We start from the raw sequence: 13,449 nt of genomic DNA, 5'->3' as shown, positions 1-13,449 counted from the left end.
TTTCGAGGAGCTAAGTACTTTTCACACACACACACACACACACACACACACACACACACACACACACACACACACACGCACGCACGAGAGAGAGAGAGAGATTTTTTCCACACAGTGAGGTTGTGGGCATTTTTGAAGGAAGATTTTTTTTAATTTTAAGAAGTTTAGCAAAAGCAAGATTAGGGGGCATCCATCAAAAACGACTTGGACACTTCCAACAAGCTCACCTCTGTTGAGTTTCAAGTCTACGTATTTCTCTCTCGCGAATGGCAGCTTCAAACTTCTCTCTTCTTTCCATTCGCTGCAAAACCCCCCCAAAAAAATGAAGTTTAAGTTTGGTGTTAAAACCATCATTACACACACAAGCGAGCTAATGCACAACAACACCCAGAAGCAGACTGCAAGCTGGAAAGAAAGCATACGGCACAAGAAGGCTAGAGACGCTACAATGTGAGCCTATGTGCGATGATAAAACCGTCAAGCTAATTTCGAAACAATGCCAGCGAACCGTCTAAAAAAAAAAAAAAGACCAATGCCTCAGGATACTAGCGAATGAAGAGTATGTTCTTGGCATATGCAAAAAAAAATCAACTTTCACTAAGCTTCACTGCACCATTAATGGTTGATAAATTAATCAAACCAGTGAAATGCTGTATTTTAGAAAGAAAGAACAACCCCGTTGAGCTCTCAAAGGAAGTCCTACTTTGAGAAAACGTAAAGGTAGCATCTCCCCTCCTTATTCCAGTGTCACTGCAGTTTCGGAGAAATTAATTTTTGTGCGGAAGCGTTCCTGGCATTCGTGCTATCATCATAAATTGAAGGAGCAAAGATATACCAGAACCTAAGAAAACACTATACAAAAATAAAATAAAAACAGTATAAGGCATCCCAATGCTCTTGTAGGCTCTATGCAAGAGTATATTTTCTTTCCAAAACATTACCAATATACCATGGCATCTTTACAGGGTAAATCTGACGCTTAATCTGTAATTTTTACATTCTAAGCAGCAGTATTTGCATGTGTGGTAGCATAAGCATTAATAACATTCACATATATTTTTTCTGATTTCGTAGTAAATAGATATGTAGAACTACATAGGATGCCACCACTGCATGGTCTCACAACAGTTGTGCCCACTTTTGATTATGGTATTATGAAAAAAAGTGAATGATTTATTGCACTGATTACTAACCAGTAATTTATTTAACTCTTTCCTCGCCTTAACAGGCATGCAACCTCAAACATCAGATTAACTAGACCCAACTAATATTCACTAGGTCAAATGTTTTTCACATGTCTAAACTTCCTATCCAGAAATGTCACCTACTGTATATTATAAGGACTAGTGTATCTTTTCTGGTCATAGATGTATTTCCTGGCAACTTAGGAACACTTTAAATATAAAGACTTCACCAAATGTGGCCCCAATTCAACTGTCTATGTGCTCAGATATGCGATTTTTCATGTCAAACTTGTAAGATAGAAAACATTGTCCTAGGCATGCTCCTGTTTTTGTGCTTCATAGATGTCAAGCAGACATTTCATTTATGATCATAGTGGCTGGCTCACATTCATTAGAATCTCTACAATGGATACACATGTATATAGGCCATATGTGAATAAACTATAAAACTGTTCACTATGCCAATAGCGACTTTCTACAGTGACTTTCCTTGCGTTTGCTTTTCCACAGAATGAAAACTGCTTTGTGAACATAATTTAATATAGTTATGTCAGAAACAGTATCTCAATGCCCCTGCTGAAAGATGAGACAAGTCTTGAAAATATTTAACATGTCCTAGCAAGCGTGGCTAACATTACCTTAAAGAATATCTAATACTGAAAATCAGCAGACTTCCTTTGGTAAGGAAAGAGTTAATATTTTGGTGAACTGACTTGGTAAAGACCACTGCATGACAATTGAGTTTCACAGTATGGCACAACTCAACCAAATAAGTTTTTTTAACCAACACCCGAAGCGCAGTCTACACTTCAAATAGCAACTCCAGCAATTTTTTCAAACTAGGGATGTGCTTTTTATTAGACCACTCTGCACTTACTGTCGCATGTGAGATAACATATTTTCATTCAGTTCAGAAACCTTTTAATATCAAGTTAAACATACACTATATTAAAAACTGCAAACCACACCAGGAAAAAGAAAAAAAAAGAAGCCAGTTTTGATGTCAGCTACAAGGCATTCTAAATAGTCTTTCACTCTGTTCTTCTCGGACCAGTTCGGACCAGTGATATGAGTGAAAGATATTAACAAGAAAATACTACACTACGAAGGTTAAATCTCTACTGAAAAGCTTTATAACAACAAAGAATTTGAAAGTGGTTGCTCATGTAACAGTCTTGGAGACAGCACATGATGTCAACACCACTACTGCCATTCTTGAGCTGGCGTTACAAATGGCCAATAGCCCGTTAAGTAAAAGTCAGCCCTTCGATGTGATGAATCAGAGTGCACATGCACATGCCCAACTTTCAATTATAGAAGAACCATGCTACTTTGAGTAGTGCTGCACATATTTGGCCCGGACAACATACCAATTTAGTTGTACTTTGATGCCTAAAAACATTGCCAGAGTTGCCATTTGACATTTTGTAGAAACCATAAAAATAATGCTCTTCGTCAGCGTTCGTTCAGGTGCAATGAAACCCACATTTCCGCCTATCATAACTGCAAACTCCTGTACAGACGTCAGACTCTGGAGTTTTGCAAGACACGTGGCGCCACCTGTCGGAGCAGTATTGGGTAGTACAAAGACAGACTCCCTCACACAGTTTGCTGTGGGACCAGGTCCAACAAGCAGGTGTGAAACAACGATTGAGCTTAATATTGCGTGTGTTTGTGCATTTAACACTCAGAAAGAGAACCGTGAATTTCTCTCCGCTAGTCGGACGCACCACCAAACTGCCATGAAGTGCTTGTTGGATCACTTGCCAGAACGGATGGCGAAATGAACAGCAGACGAGACCATTCTGCACGCTACGAAGAAAAGCCACAATCGACGCTACTGTCGTGTTGTGAATTGCCATGAACGTAAAAGACTGAATAACAACGTTCAGTTTTACCGATTTCCAAAGTTGTCGTACAAAGCAGAAAGGCAAGAGCGCTGGATACGGGCCATTGCAAGCGTGTTGGGTAAGCAAAGTACCCACGTTCTCCACAGTTGGTCGCATGAGAAAGTGCGACAATTTGACTCTGCTGTTGTTTTGCGCAGCCCTGACGTAGAACCATGGTAACCTTGACTATGAAGCTCAGCAGAGGCTCTGACCGCGGTGCGTGCCGTATAACACGGATGAGCAGCTAGAGGCAGACTGAAGACGCATGATACGCACATCGCGACATCCTATAATCTGAGACGGTCGTCATCACACAGCATCGCGCACGTTGAAGGCTCAGAGTTCCGGTTCTAACTAGCCAACACGTGCGTCATACAAGTAAATTGCAAAATATTGGTCGCGACCACCTTCAGGTTTGTTTTGCCCGTGGCCTCCGCGATTGCCATAGCTATCTTGGGAGGCCACGGTTTTGCCTTCGGTTGTACACCGCGAAAGTGGACCCGCACGTGTCCCCATTTGCAGTATACAGTCAAACCTCGTTAATACGTACCCGCTTTAAGCGTACTAACGGTTAAAACGTAGTTGCGATGAATCCCCGACCGAGTCTCATAGAGCCCAATGCATTCGCTGACCGCTTAAGCCGTAGTACTTCGTCCTACGCCTACCGGTTAGTGCGTACCCTGCGTACCGCGATAACGTTTTGTGCCATAAAATTTTACTGCGCCGCTGAACTTCCCGACGCCACAATGTGCCGCCAAAGGTTTTCAGTCTTTTCGAGAAGTGCGTAGATCGGTCGATCACTGATTCCGACTTCCGCGCGATTGCGGCGATGCCTTTGCGGGCAAGCGGGAAAGAACGAAGGTGAGGCGGCGGCCACCGACGAACGCGCCAGCATGACTTATCGCCGACAACCTTATCACAATAAGTATCTTCAGGTATCTGCTCGGGCACGCGTGCGGCGCAGCACCACTTTAAGCCTACTGCACGCTTTTAATAGGCGACAACCTGATCGCGCTGGGCCGCCGATTGCTGCCGCCTCGTTGCGCGGGGCCGTGTTCAAGCGCGCGCCGCTTTGTAGAAAAGAAAGCAGCTCGCTGTTGCGGTGTTGAACGTTGTTGGTCGCGGGCGACGAGAAACCTCTTTGCATTGACGCTATCACGTTAAACGCACACGCACGGTACAGCAAGCGTAGCGCTGTTGTAACCATACTGCACGCTTTTATTGGGCGACCACCCAAACGCGCTGCCGTCCACTGCCAGGACCGCTACAGCGTCGCGGAGTGCGCATCGCTTGCAGGAAGTTCGTCATCGCTGCGTTACAAGCTACTCGCCGCATCTGTGCACGGTCTGGAGCGAAGTGGGTACGAAGAACACTCCCACGACAAATGCGCGCGTGCGGTACAGCAAGCGGCCTGGAAGTGACGGCGTGAGCCGAGAAGGCGACGCGCTGCACGCAACTAGCCAGGAGACGATCGGCTCCACGCAGCCGTACCGCGTTTCACTGGAACTGCGTCAGTTTTCGTTTATGAGCAGATCGCGGTACAGACGCATGCACATATATCGCGGAAAGCTGACACTGTCCGTTCTGCCGTTTGTTGGTCACTGCGTATACCGGACCCTGTAATAGTTCCGAAATGCTGCTTGGCGTCGCCACCGCGCGCTATCGGCACTATCGGACGGTCGTGCGAGAGTACCAGAATCTTTTCTCCACTTTGGCAAAAAGAAAGAAAAGGCTTTGCAATGGGTACTTTAGGCAATATTTGCTGTGGCACTGTATTTATTTCTTTGCTGGCGGCAATGGCGTACGCGAGGAGATGGAAATCTTTACTTGGTGGTTAATGCGTACTACCGTTTAGTGCGTAGTTACGCGGCGTTCCCGGCAGGTACGCATTAACGAGGTTCCACTGTATACAATGGAAGACAACCATCAAGAGACCATTTGAGGATGCGTAAGAAAATAGTCTAATGCACAGGAAGTGAGAGATGAAGGGAGAAGGCAACTGAAAAGGCGAAAACCACCGGGGGCATTCGTCCCTGATAAAGTGAGCTTTGTACCACTGATCTAAGATACATAGCTAAATAAAGTAATTGTGTATGTACTTCATCGCTTTGGCATTACGCATATACCTGATTTTAACGCGTTTAGGCACTAGAGGACGGATGTTGGAGGGCTTGCCTGGAACTCGATGTCGTGCGATGTTCGCTTGTATTTATGAGTTGCAGCCAGCTCGCCCATCAACGTTCATCAGTAGGGAACCACTTTTCAATCATGACTCCTTGTTCGCATTGTTAAGAGACTTGCATGGTTTTCATGCGATATACCCAGGCAATACGTAGCATGACCTCTGAACAGAGGTCGATACCGCGGTGACTGCAATGCAGCCCTTGGACTCAAAGGCGTAGACAAGGCACTTGTGCTAATGCCATATATCTCCACTATAGTTTTATTATCCCGACCACTCGCCATACATTCTCACTACTCATTTTACGTCACTCCCATGATTTTAATACTGATATGTTTTACCAGCCTTAGCACACGGAATTTTAAGGCCCTTAATACAGCCACTTACCATAATCATTGTTCACATCTTTTAACCGATGACCTGGCACTCTTTGGCCATCAAATGGCCCTTCCGCCATTAAACACTATACATCATCATCATTACGAGTTTCAGCGCGCCGGAATAACTGAAATTTATTTTTCAGTGTTTGTACTACTTCGCCCGCTGGCAGGGAGATTCTGGCGGTTTTGGGTTGTAATCCATCTCTTGAGGAAGAATGCAAGTTTAGCCTTACTAAGGAGCAGCGAGCCAGTATAACTGTTTTCCCGCTTCCCCGCAACATGCATCCGCAGCACAATGCAGGCAGGCGAAGGGCCAGAGGCGAGGCCTTACTAAAACAAGTTCGCGATGACCCGCACTCCGCATGCTTTGTGGACGCCGCGCAGTATGGCAGATCGGCAAACTTTTCGACCGTCCTAGTGAACCACAGTGGCGCAGTTCTCAACTCTGCATCTCTCATGAATACCACCCCGGCTAGAGCCGAGCAGGACGCGGTGGCTCTCGCTTTACTTGACGAGAATAGGCATCAAATCTACACCGATTCTCGCACGGCAGTCAGAGCCTTTGCATCAGGTTCCGTTTCCGCCGAGGTCGCACACATCCTAGGTGACAGAGTCATTTCCTCACACACCATTACGTGGTTTCCGGCTCATCTCGGGTCGCACTTATCCTCTCTGACTAACCTCAACGAGGTCGCCCACACCCGCGCGCGCGAGCTAACCCACCGCGCCGGGTTGGACGGAGGCAGTACCTCGGGGACTGGTCGGGAGGTCTTTCGAGATCCTTTATTCACGTTCAACGAGGTTTCTAAGCACTACCAGCTGTCTAGGCGAACGTTTCCTCTTCCGCACGAGAAACTCTCCAGGCCTCAGGCTGCCACGCTTCGAATGCTGCAGACCAGGTCTTATCCTAGTCTATCAACCCTAAGTTCTTACACGGATGCTTTTGAACCAAACTGTCCCGATTGTGGTGCGAGAAGCGATTTAGATCACATGCTCTGGCGGTGTCCCTCCTTACGGGGCCCTCAACGCCTCACTGAAGAAGAGTGGTGCTCCGAGCTAAGGAGCTCGAATCTACTACACCAGTTAAGGGCCGTCCAGAGGGCCCAAGACGCGGCGGTGAGGCTTGGCCTCCCCGTCCCCACGTGGGAGCGGCCCGCGGCGCTGCCGCCCTGAACGGCTGCGGTGCTCCTCAGGACTATCTTAATAAAGTTCATTGTCTGTCTGTCTGTACCAGCAGTTTGCTATGATGAGCTTCCTACTTTTTTGAAGTGTGGATTGGCAGAAGAAGCTTTCCAGGTTCTTGATTTTCAGGAAACCACGCCTCGACACCAACAAAAGAGGGGGTTCTAGTGTGGCCTATGCACATTCGCTTGCGGATGGCTCTCTTTGTACTATCCAGTTAGCGCCGGAGCTGCGATGAGGGCGCTGGTGGGGGTGTTTTTCACAGTGCCGCCTGGGCAGAGTCTGACGTCTATATATATGTCCCACCTAATATTCACCAAAATAAAAAAATATGAAGCCTTCTATGTATATGAACCCAGATGAAGCATCCATGCGAAGAAGCTTCCAGTGTGTTTTTATACTTGAATTATTTATTTTTTAGTCATTAAATAACTATGCTCAAGCTGTTATGATTAAGAAAGGCATGTAAATATGACACTGCGTTTAACACACGGTGTGGAGGCTAGCGAGACTTCTTGTAGGTGCAGTCCACACCAAGAAATAGTACCATCAAGTACGCAAAATTACTCTTTTTTTTTACACTGAGGGACACACGAAAATAGTTTTGTATCCTACAAATGATTTAACTGTCCAAGTGTTTTCTGCCTGTCATAAGCAGTACTAAGTAATTTCATTGGCTCAATGCCAAACAATGCAGCATGACCTTTTTCACATTAGCCCCATGCACTGCACATTGTCAGCAGTGAATAGTGCATCTGTATTAGGAGCCCAACATAACGGCAAGCGTTTTGCTGCTGATAATATCATCTTAAGCAGGCTCAACGTTCGCTACAGGTATTCAACGTTATCATGTACCAATTTAAACATATGATACCAATGCGCAGTTACAAAAGAAAAACAAAAAACACTACACGATTGTTAGAGGTTTCTCTATTGTAGATGATGTGCAAAAAAAAAAGGGAAGAAAAACAAAACTAATATCCTAGAAATAGCCTAAACACAAATATTACAGACTGCAACACAGCATTAAAGTATAGCTGCAGAAAGAGAGGTATGGCAGTATAGATAAAATGCATACATTTACAAAGTTAAAACCCTCCACCTGAATAGCCGTTAAAATCTGCAACAAAAAGAAAGTTCATGTCATTAACCTTGAGACAATGAAAGCAAGCAAAAAAAAAGACATAAAGGTAAGAGAGTTGAATATTTAGGATATTAATGCCTTACAAAACTTACAATGCGCACAATATAGAGATACTGCAGACAACACTAGGCCAGAAGATCCTTCAGGGCCACACATATTTTCATTCTAGCAGGATTATGCAGAAGCCTACCAAAAAAATGAAGTTATCTAACATGACTGTGCTAACATATGCAAGCAAATCTCCTCACCATAAGTTTATTACATCATATGTTCAATGTAAAAATGTTTATTTGACCATGAAGGATCCTCCCGTCTTGTTATGTCTAATACTGTTTGAGCTTAATCTGAATTTGTTCATTCAATCATGACATACAGAAATAATGCAGTAATAATTATTTTTAAAAATGAGTCAAGGATAAACATGAAATTACCTATAAAAATGCATACTTATGGTAATTATAGTAAGTGTTTTTTATTTCAAATAATAAATTTGTCTGAACAGTGTTGAAACATTTTCTTTAAAAAAAAATAGCGTAATAAAAATGCTCCTACTTCCTTCACAATGCTTCCTAAAGAACTATGTCTGCATGTCAGAAATTTAAAGTTCCGTTAAATTTATATAAAAATTTCGTTATAGTTAGGGTTTACCTATTCAAAATTGCATACTATCCAAATGTACAGATGGAACAAAAATACTATATTCTTGCATTTACTTGCTCTAGAAAATTATAGAATTGAATATCTGAAATCAATAGAATCGGTGATATTGTGTGTACAAGTTATATGCAAAATTTACTGCCAGTGAGACTACACAACTGCATGCATGGCTAGTGATGCGCCCTAATTTGCACTGTAGTGTTTTCATGATTTGTACAAGCACAAAAGCCAGAGGCTGCAGAAAATTACCCACAAAGTGAAGCTCCAATGAGGGCTCTTTTTTGCAAGTAGTAGTGAGCCCTTTGAAACAAATGAGTTTTAACAAATTGGACTGCATTTACTAGCAATTGACATCTCCAGTGCAATCCATCAAAGCATCTACTTCTTCAGGCAGATCAGTTCAAGGATCAAACAACCCATTAAGTGGAAAGAATGAAGAGGAAACCCTTCTCTATATCAGCAGTCCTTCCTAGCTGTCATCTCGCCCAGTAATTAGCACTGCCGTTTTTGTTCCATATTTTGAGAACAAAATCTATTTCAATACTCTCCAGTGAAATTCCTTGTTCCATGATTCCTCAATTTCAAGCCTCCACCTTCTCATCAACTTCTCAGCTCTCAAGCGTTCTACGAGACGTAGCAAAATATCAAAAAAGAAAAAAAAAATGAACGCCTAATCTCAGACTGTGCTTAGTGCACATCCATGTGCACAGGGCAGCATGGCGTCACTACTGAGCTAAGGTAAAAATTCAATGAAGTTCTGCAAAGAAATCATGATTTTAAACTCTACACAAAACATTCCAGTTGAATACATAGCTGGGCTAAAAGAACTGCGAAGTGCTCTGTATACAGTCTTACTAAAAGCTGTGCATTATTAGTGTGCACTAAAAATTCAGTATGCAAGTGTTTTTGCGCTACATGTGAAAATGTGGCTGTCCTGAATATAGTAATAAAGCCTGTGAACTTGCACACAGCTCTCCGTGTCATGGCTTAACACACAGGTTGATAGAAGCAGCAAATAATGGACATTTTTTTTTTTTTGTTAGGATGAAAATACCAGAAACATGAACCACCAAAGCAATATTATTTCTGTGATTTTATGAGCCAAACTACAATCTGCTTATGAAGGGGCACAAGACTGCATTTACTTTGACCACTTGGGGTTCTTTAAACATGCACCAAGTCGAAAACATGGAACACAACTGGCTTCCCATATTAAAGGGACACTAAAGAGAAACAATGAATTGGTTTAGATTGATAAAGTGTGCTCGGAGAACTTTTGTGTAGTTTATTTCACCACCATAGGTTTATTATAGAGGAGAAAACCAAGTTCAAAGTTTCATTTTTAAATTTAACGCCGAACTTTGTAATTCGTGACGTAAAAGGTTTCGAAGAGCATTTAGCGTATTTTGGTGCCACTGGCTCGACAAAATTTTCACAAACTCGTTATGTCAAGTCTCTGGCCCCCTCAGAGGACAATGTACTTCGATTTAACCGATTAGGAACTACGTATATAGGGCCAAGCAGGCGCCATCAAAAATATGTGAAGTCACGGCAAATGGTGCGGGAATTCCAAGGTGGCGTCGCCACCTGTATTTTCCTTTTGCGCATTTTCTCGCTTATTAAGCGTCAGCAAGCGTGGTGCTTTTGGTATCGTGGAGGACTACTTAACTAATGTGAGAAAAATCGTTTTGCTCTTTAGTGTCCCTTTAAAGAGTTCAGATCAATTCTCACATACGCTAAAAATTCTAGGCGGCTTCATTGACTTCTCACTCAAAGCCTGCTATAAAGAACAGGTTTTTAAGATCTCTTATGCCATTAGTGTTGTCTCTTTCCCTTCTCTTGTTACAGTGTTTCCGCACCTTACTTTCTTCTACAATGAATCCCTATCAACTGGCTCAACTTTCTGTTCTAAGCTTTATTTCTAGAATGAAGAGAACCTATCTATATTCTCCTGCTTACCTGCTCATTTTGCTAGTGTTTGTGTGACTGTGCTTGCACGCCTTACTTTAAGTTGGAATAAAGCTCAAACAAGTTTTTTTTTTTTTTTTTTTTTTTTTTGCTGCTAGGAAACGGACTACAAGTTTATAGAATGTACTACTGGGGAACAAACTGCACTTCTTTTTCTATAAAGCACATGGCATAGATTCGTGTGAGAAAGTGTGCCTGTCTGTACAGCACAAACTTCAGCACATCACCAGTGAATGTTCAGTACACCACGACAACTGATCTGGTCCGAGATCCATATCGAGAAGTTGTACCGTTTCTTGTTTTCCCTTTGCTTTTCTCACCCAGTTTCAGTGTCGGAAACATTTTTGCAAGCTTTTCATGATGCATCTACTGGTACTTCAATTTAACATTTTTGGACATAGGCTGATGTAGAACTACACTATCTGATATCACACTTATCCTGCCATCCAAAAGTGTGCAGCAATTGAGCTTTCTAGGTACATTTCCTTTTGTCGTGTTCATAATCAGTGAATCGGTGCGCTTGTCTTGCCCACACTTGACCTGCACATTTAAGTTATAGGCTTTCTTTGCATCCACATAACATTTCACAAATAGCCCCTCCTGTCTATGCATGTTTCACCACATTAGTGTTTGATAGTTGAGCCACTATGGTGCTTTGTCTTGCCACCTAAACAGGTGTTCACACATACTTCTTGCATGAAATAATAAGCACACATTGCTTGTGAACGCGGGTCCAGCTACACTTTTCATTGCAATAAACATTTTCTGTCCATTTTTTGCTGCCTCAGTGAACCAGCATGTATTTCAATTTCATAAAATGGAAGTCAGAATATGGGCCAAGATGTCCTTCAGAACCTGAGGTTGCTTCAGGTTCATAGCTGTAAGCTTAGACTTCACCTCTTCCTTTACAAAATAACCACATTAACAACAAGTCATTTATTAATTAATAATACTCGACGTTGTAACCAGTTTATTATACAGTCAACATCTAATTTTTTGGACTCTCTAGGGACCGAAAAAAACAAATCCGTGATTTTTTGTTCTGTTCAAGCAGTCAAATCTCAGCAGCCACGTCAGAAATGGCATCAATGCCTCCCAGTAACTTACCAGGCATTTTGGTGCACACCCGTGCTATCGTGAATATATTCAGTACCTGCCACGAACTCCTCTTAACTACCTGCCAATCACCAATTGCAAATTTGCGTCTCGTGATGAGCGCCGCCGATAACAGCTAAGCACGAAATAAATTACTACGACTCTCTTGCATAAAGCGTTTGGAAACGATGATGCAGAACACAAGGGCGCTGTGACGCACGAGCATACGACTTGTCCGGCCTTTCCCCGATACGTGTCCGCACGTAGACGAAGCGCCACTGTACCAAAATCTCTGCCGACACACAGCATTTGCTGCCTTGTGAAGTAGACCATTCCTAGTTGTGTGCAGCAGATCGCTGCTGACGCTGTCACTGCCGGGGCGCTTGCTCTACCGTACGGATGCGTTTGTCATGGAATTGTTCGTGATGCCCACTCCGTTCCTGACAGCACACAGGCGCGGCGATGGTGAGCTGCTTTTGTTCGTGATGACGAGTCTGCACGGCGCACTTTTCGCACAAAGAGGCAGCATGAACAGCAGCGCGTTTGGGTTTTCGCCTATTAAAGCGTGCAGTATGCTTACAACTGCGCTAGGCCACATGCACTGCCAAGCAGTTAGCTGAAGATGCTTATCATAAAGGATTGTTAGCGATCGAGTTGTACTGGCATGATATCTGTCGACATCCCGCCTCCGTACATTTCCAGTGCTTATCGGTAAAGACATCATCGCACTGCGCCGTGATGGTGGCCCCTTCAGATTTTCGGTCTGCTTCACCCCTCAACACTTAAGCATTGCGGAAAATCTGACTTTTGGACACTGCTATGCCCGCGAACAGAGACTTACGAAAGCGCTGGTTCAAACCTACGAGGTGACAGACGCGGCAAAGGTGGGGACTTTTAATGCCCTTGAGGACCTGAAATTTGGGCAGAAAGACAGAAAAATCGGATGCCGAAGAGTTTCAGCGTCCGAAATTTCAGACGTGATTATACACTGACATCTATGGGGCTGACGGTGCCGAGAAAGCATCCGTATTTTCGAGCATGTCCAAAAAATCGACAGTTGACTGTACTTATCCATGCATTGCAAACATTAAGAGCACCAAATGGAAAAAAATTTGTTTCAGAACTTTGAAGGCTTTCAGAACTTCTGACCTGCCCATCCATTCAGTGAAACAATGTGGCTGAAAAATGCATATTCCTAAGAGACAAATGAATTCTGTCTATATTGAGCTAAGTGCTTCAAGCTAGTCTCTGCTTGCACCCTACATGCACTGGTATGGATACATTAGCCACCAATCAACTCATTCACTACCAAAATAATTAAAAAAGATGCTTTCAATGCACTGTTGCACTTATTCAGTCACCTGATTGAGGAGCACCGTGATACCTTAAAGAAAAAAAAAAGCAGATTTACCGTGACAAAAGTGAATATAATCTATGTATGGTATGAAAATAAAAGCACAGTGTTGTATCCAGCAAACCAGAAGTGCGATCCATAATCATAGCAAGGAACCTAAAACAAGAAACACAACTAGGAGATTTGTTAATGCTTTCCTCGATGCTCAGTATATGGAACTGGCACAACGCACAAACATCTGAAGCATAAAACCAAAGTACAAGGTAAGGAATAAAATATACCCACAAACATGCACAACAAAGGGCAACACATGGGTATGTGGGAGAGGAGGGGAACGAAGGATATCTCATGCACTGTTGTTCTTAGGTTAGGAGAATGCCTAAGTAAACAGCCAGCAACACAACAGGAACACAT

General features: G+C 43.3%; 1 protein-coding gene across 4 annotated transcripts in view; it reads right to left on the bottom strand.

Moving 5' to 3' along the window:
• The window catches only part of LOC119376795 (chromodomain-helicase-DNA-binding protein 8), a 178,252-nt gene that overhangs the window by 79,409 nt on the left and 85,394 nt on the right, over positions 1–13,449 (bottom strand). For 2 of the 4 annotated variants that reach the window (XM_037646517.2, XM_037646514.2), the window contains 2 exons: positions 7,896–7,937; positions 228–301 (listed from right to left, as the gene is read on the bottom strand). In XM_037646517.2, coding sequence (XP_037502445.1) covers positions 228–301; positions 7,896–7,937 — 116 coding nt within the window. The remainder of the gene's footprint in view (positions 1–227; positions 302–7,895; positions 7,938–13,449) is intronic. The other 2 variants (XM_037646526.2, XM_037646538.2) reach the window with 1 other exon arrangement.

This window comes from Rhipicephalus sanguineus, chromosome 1 (genome assembly GCF_013339695.2).
Source record: "Rhipicephalus sanguineus isolate Rsan-2018 chromosome 1, BIME_Rsan_1.4, whole genome shotgun sequence".
Classification (NCBI taxonomy): domain Eukaryota; kingdom Metazoa; phylum Arthropoda; class Arachnida; order Ixodida; family Ixodidae; genus Rhipicephalus; species Rhipicephalus sanguineus.
Note: the sequence above shows the minus strand (reverse complement) of the source record. Positions and strands in the feature narration are given on the sequence as shown.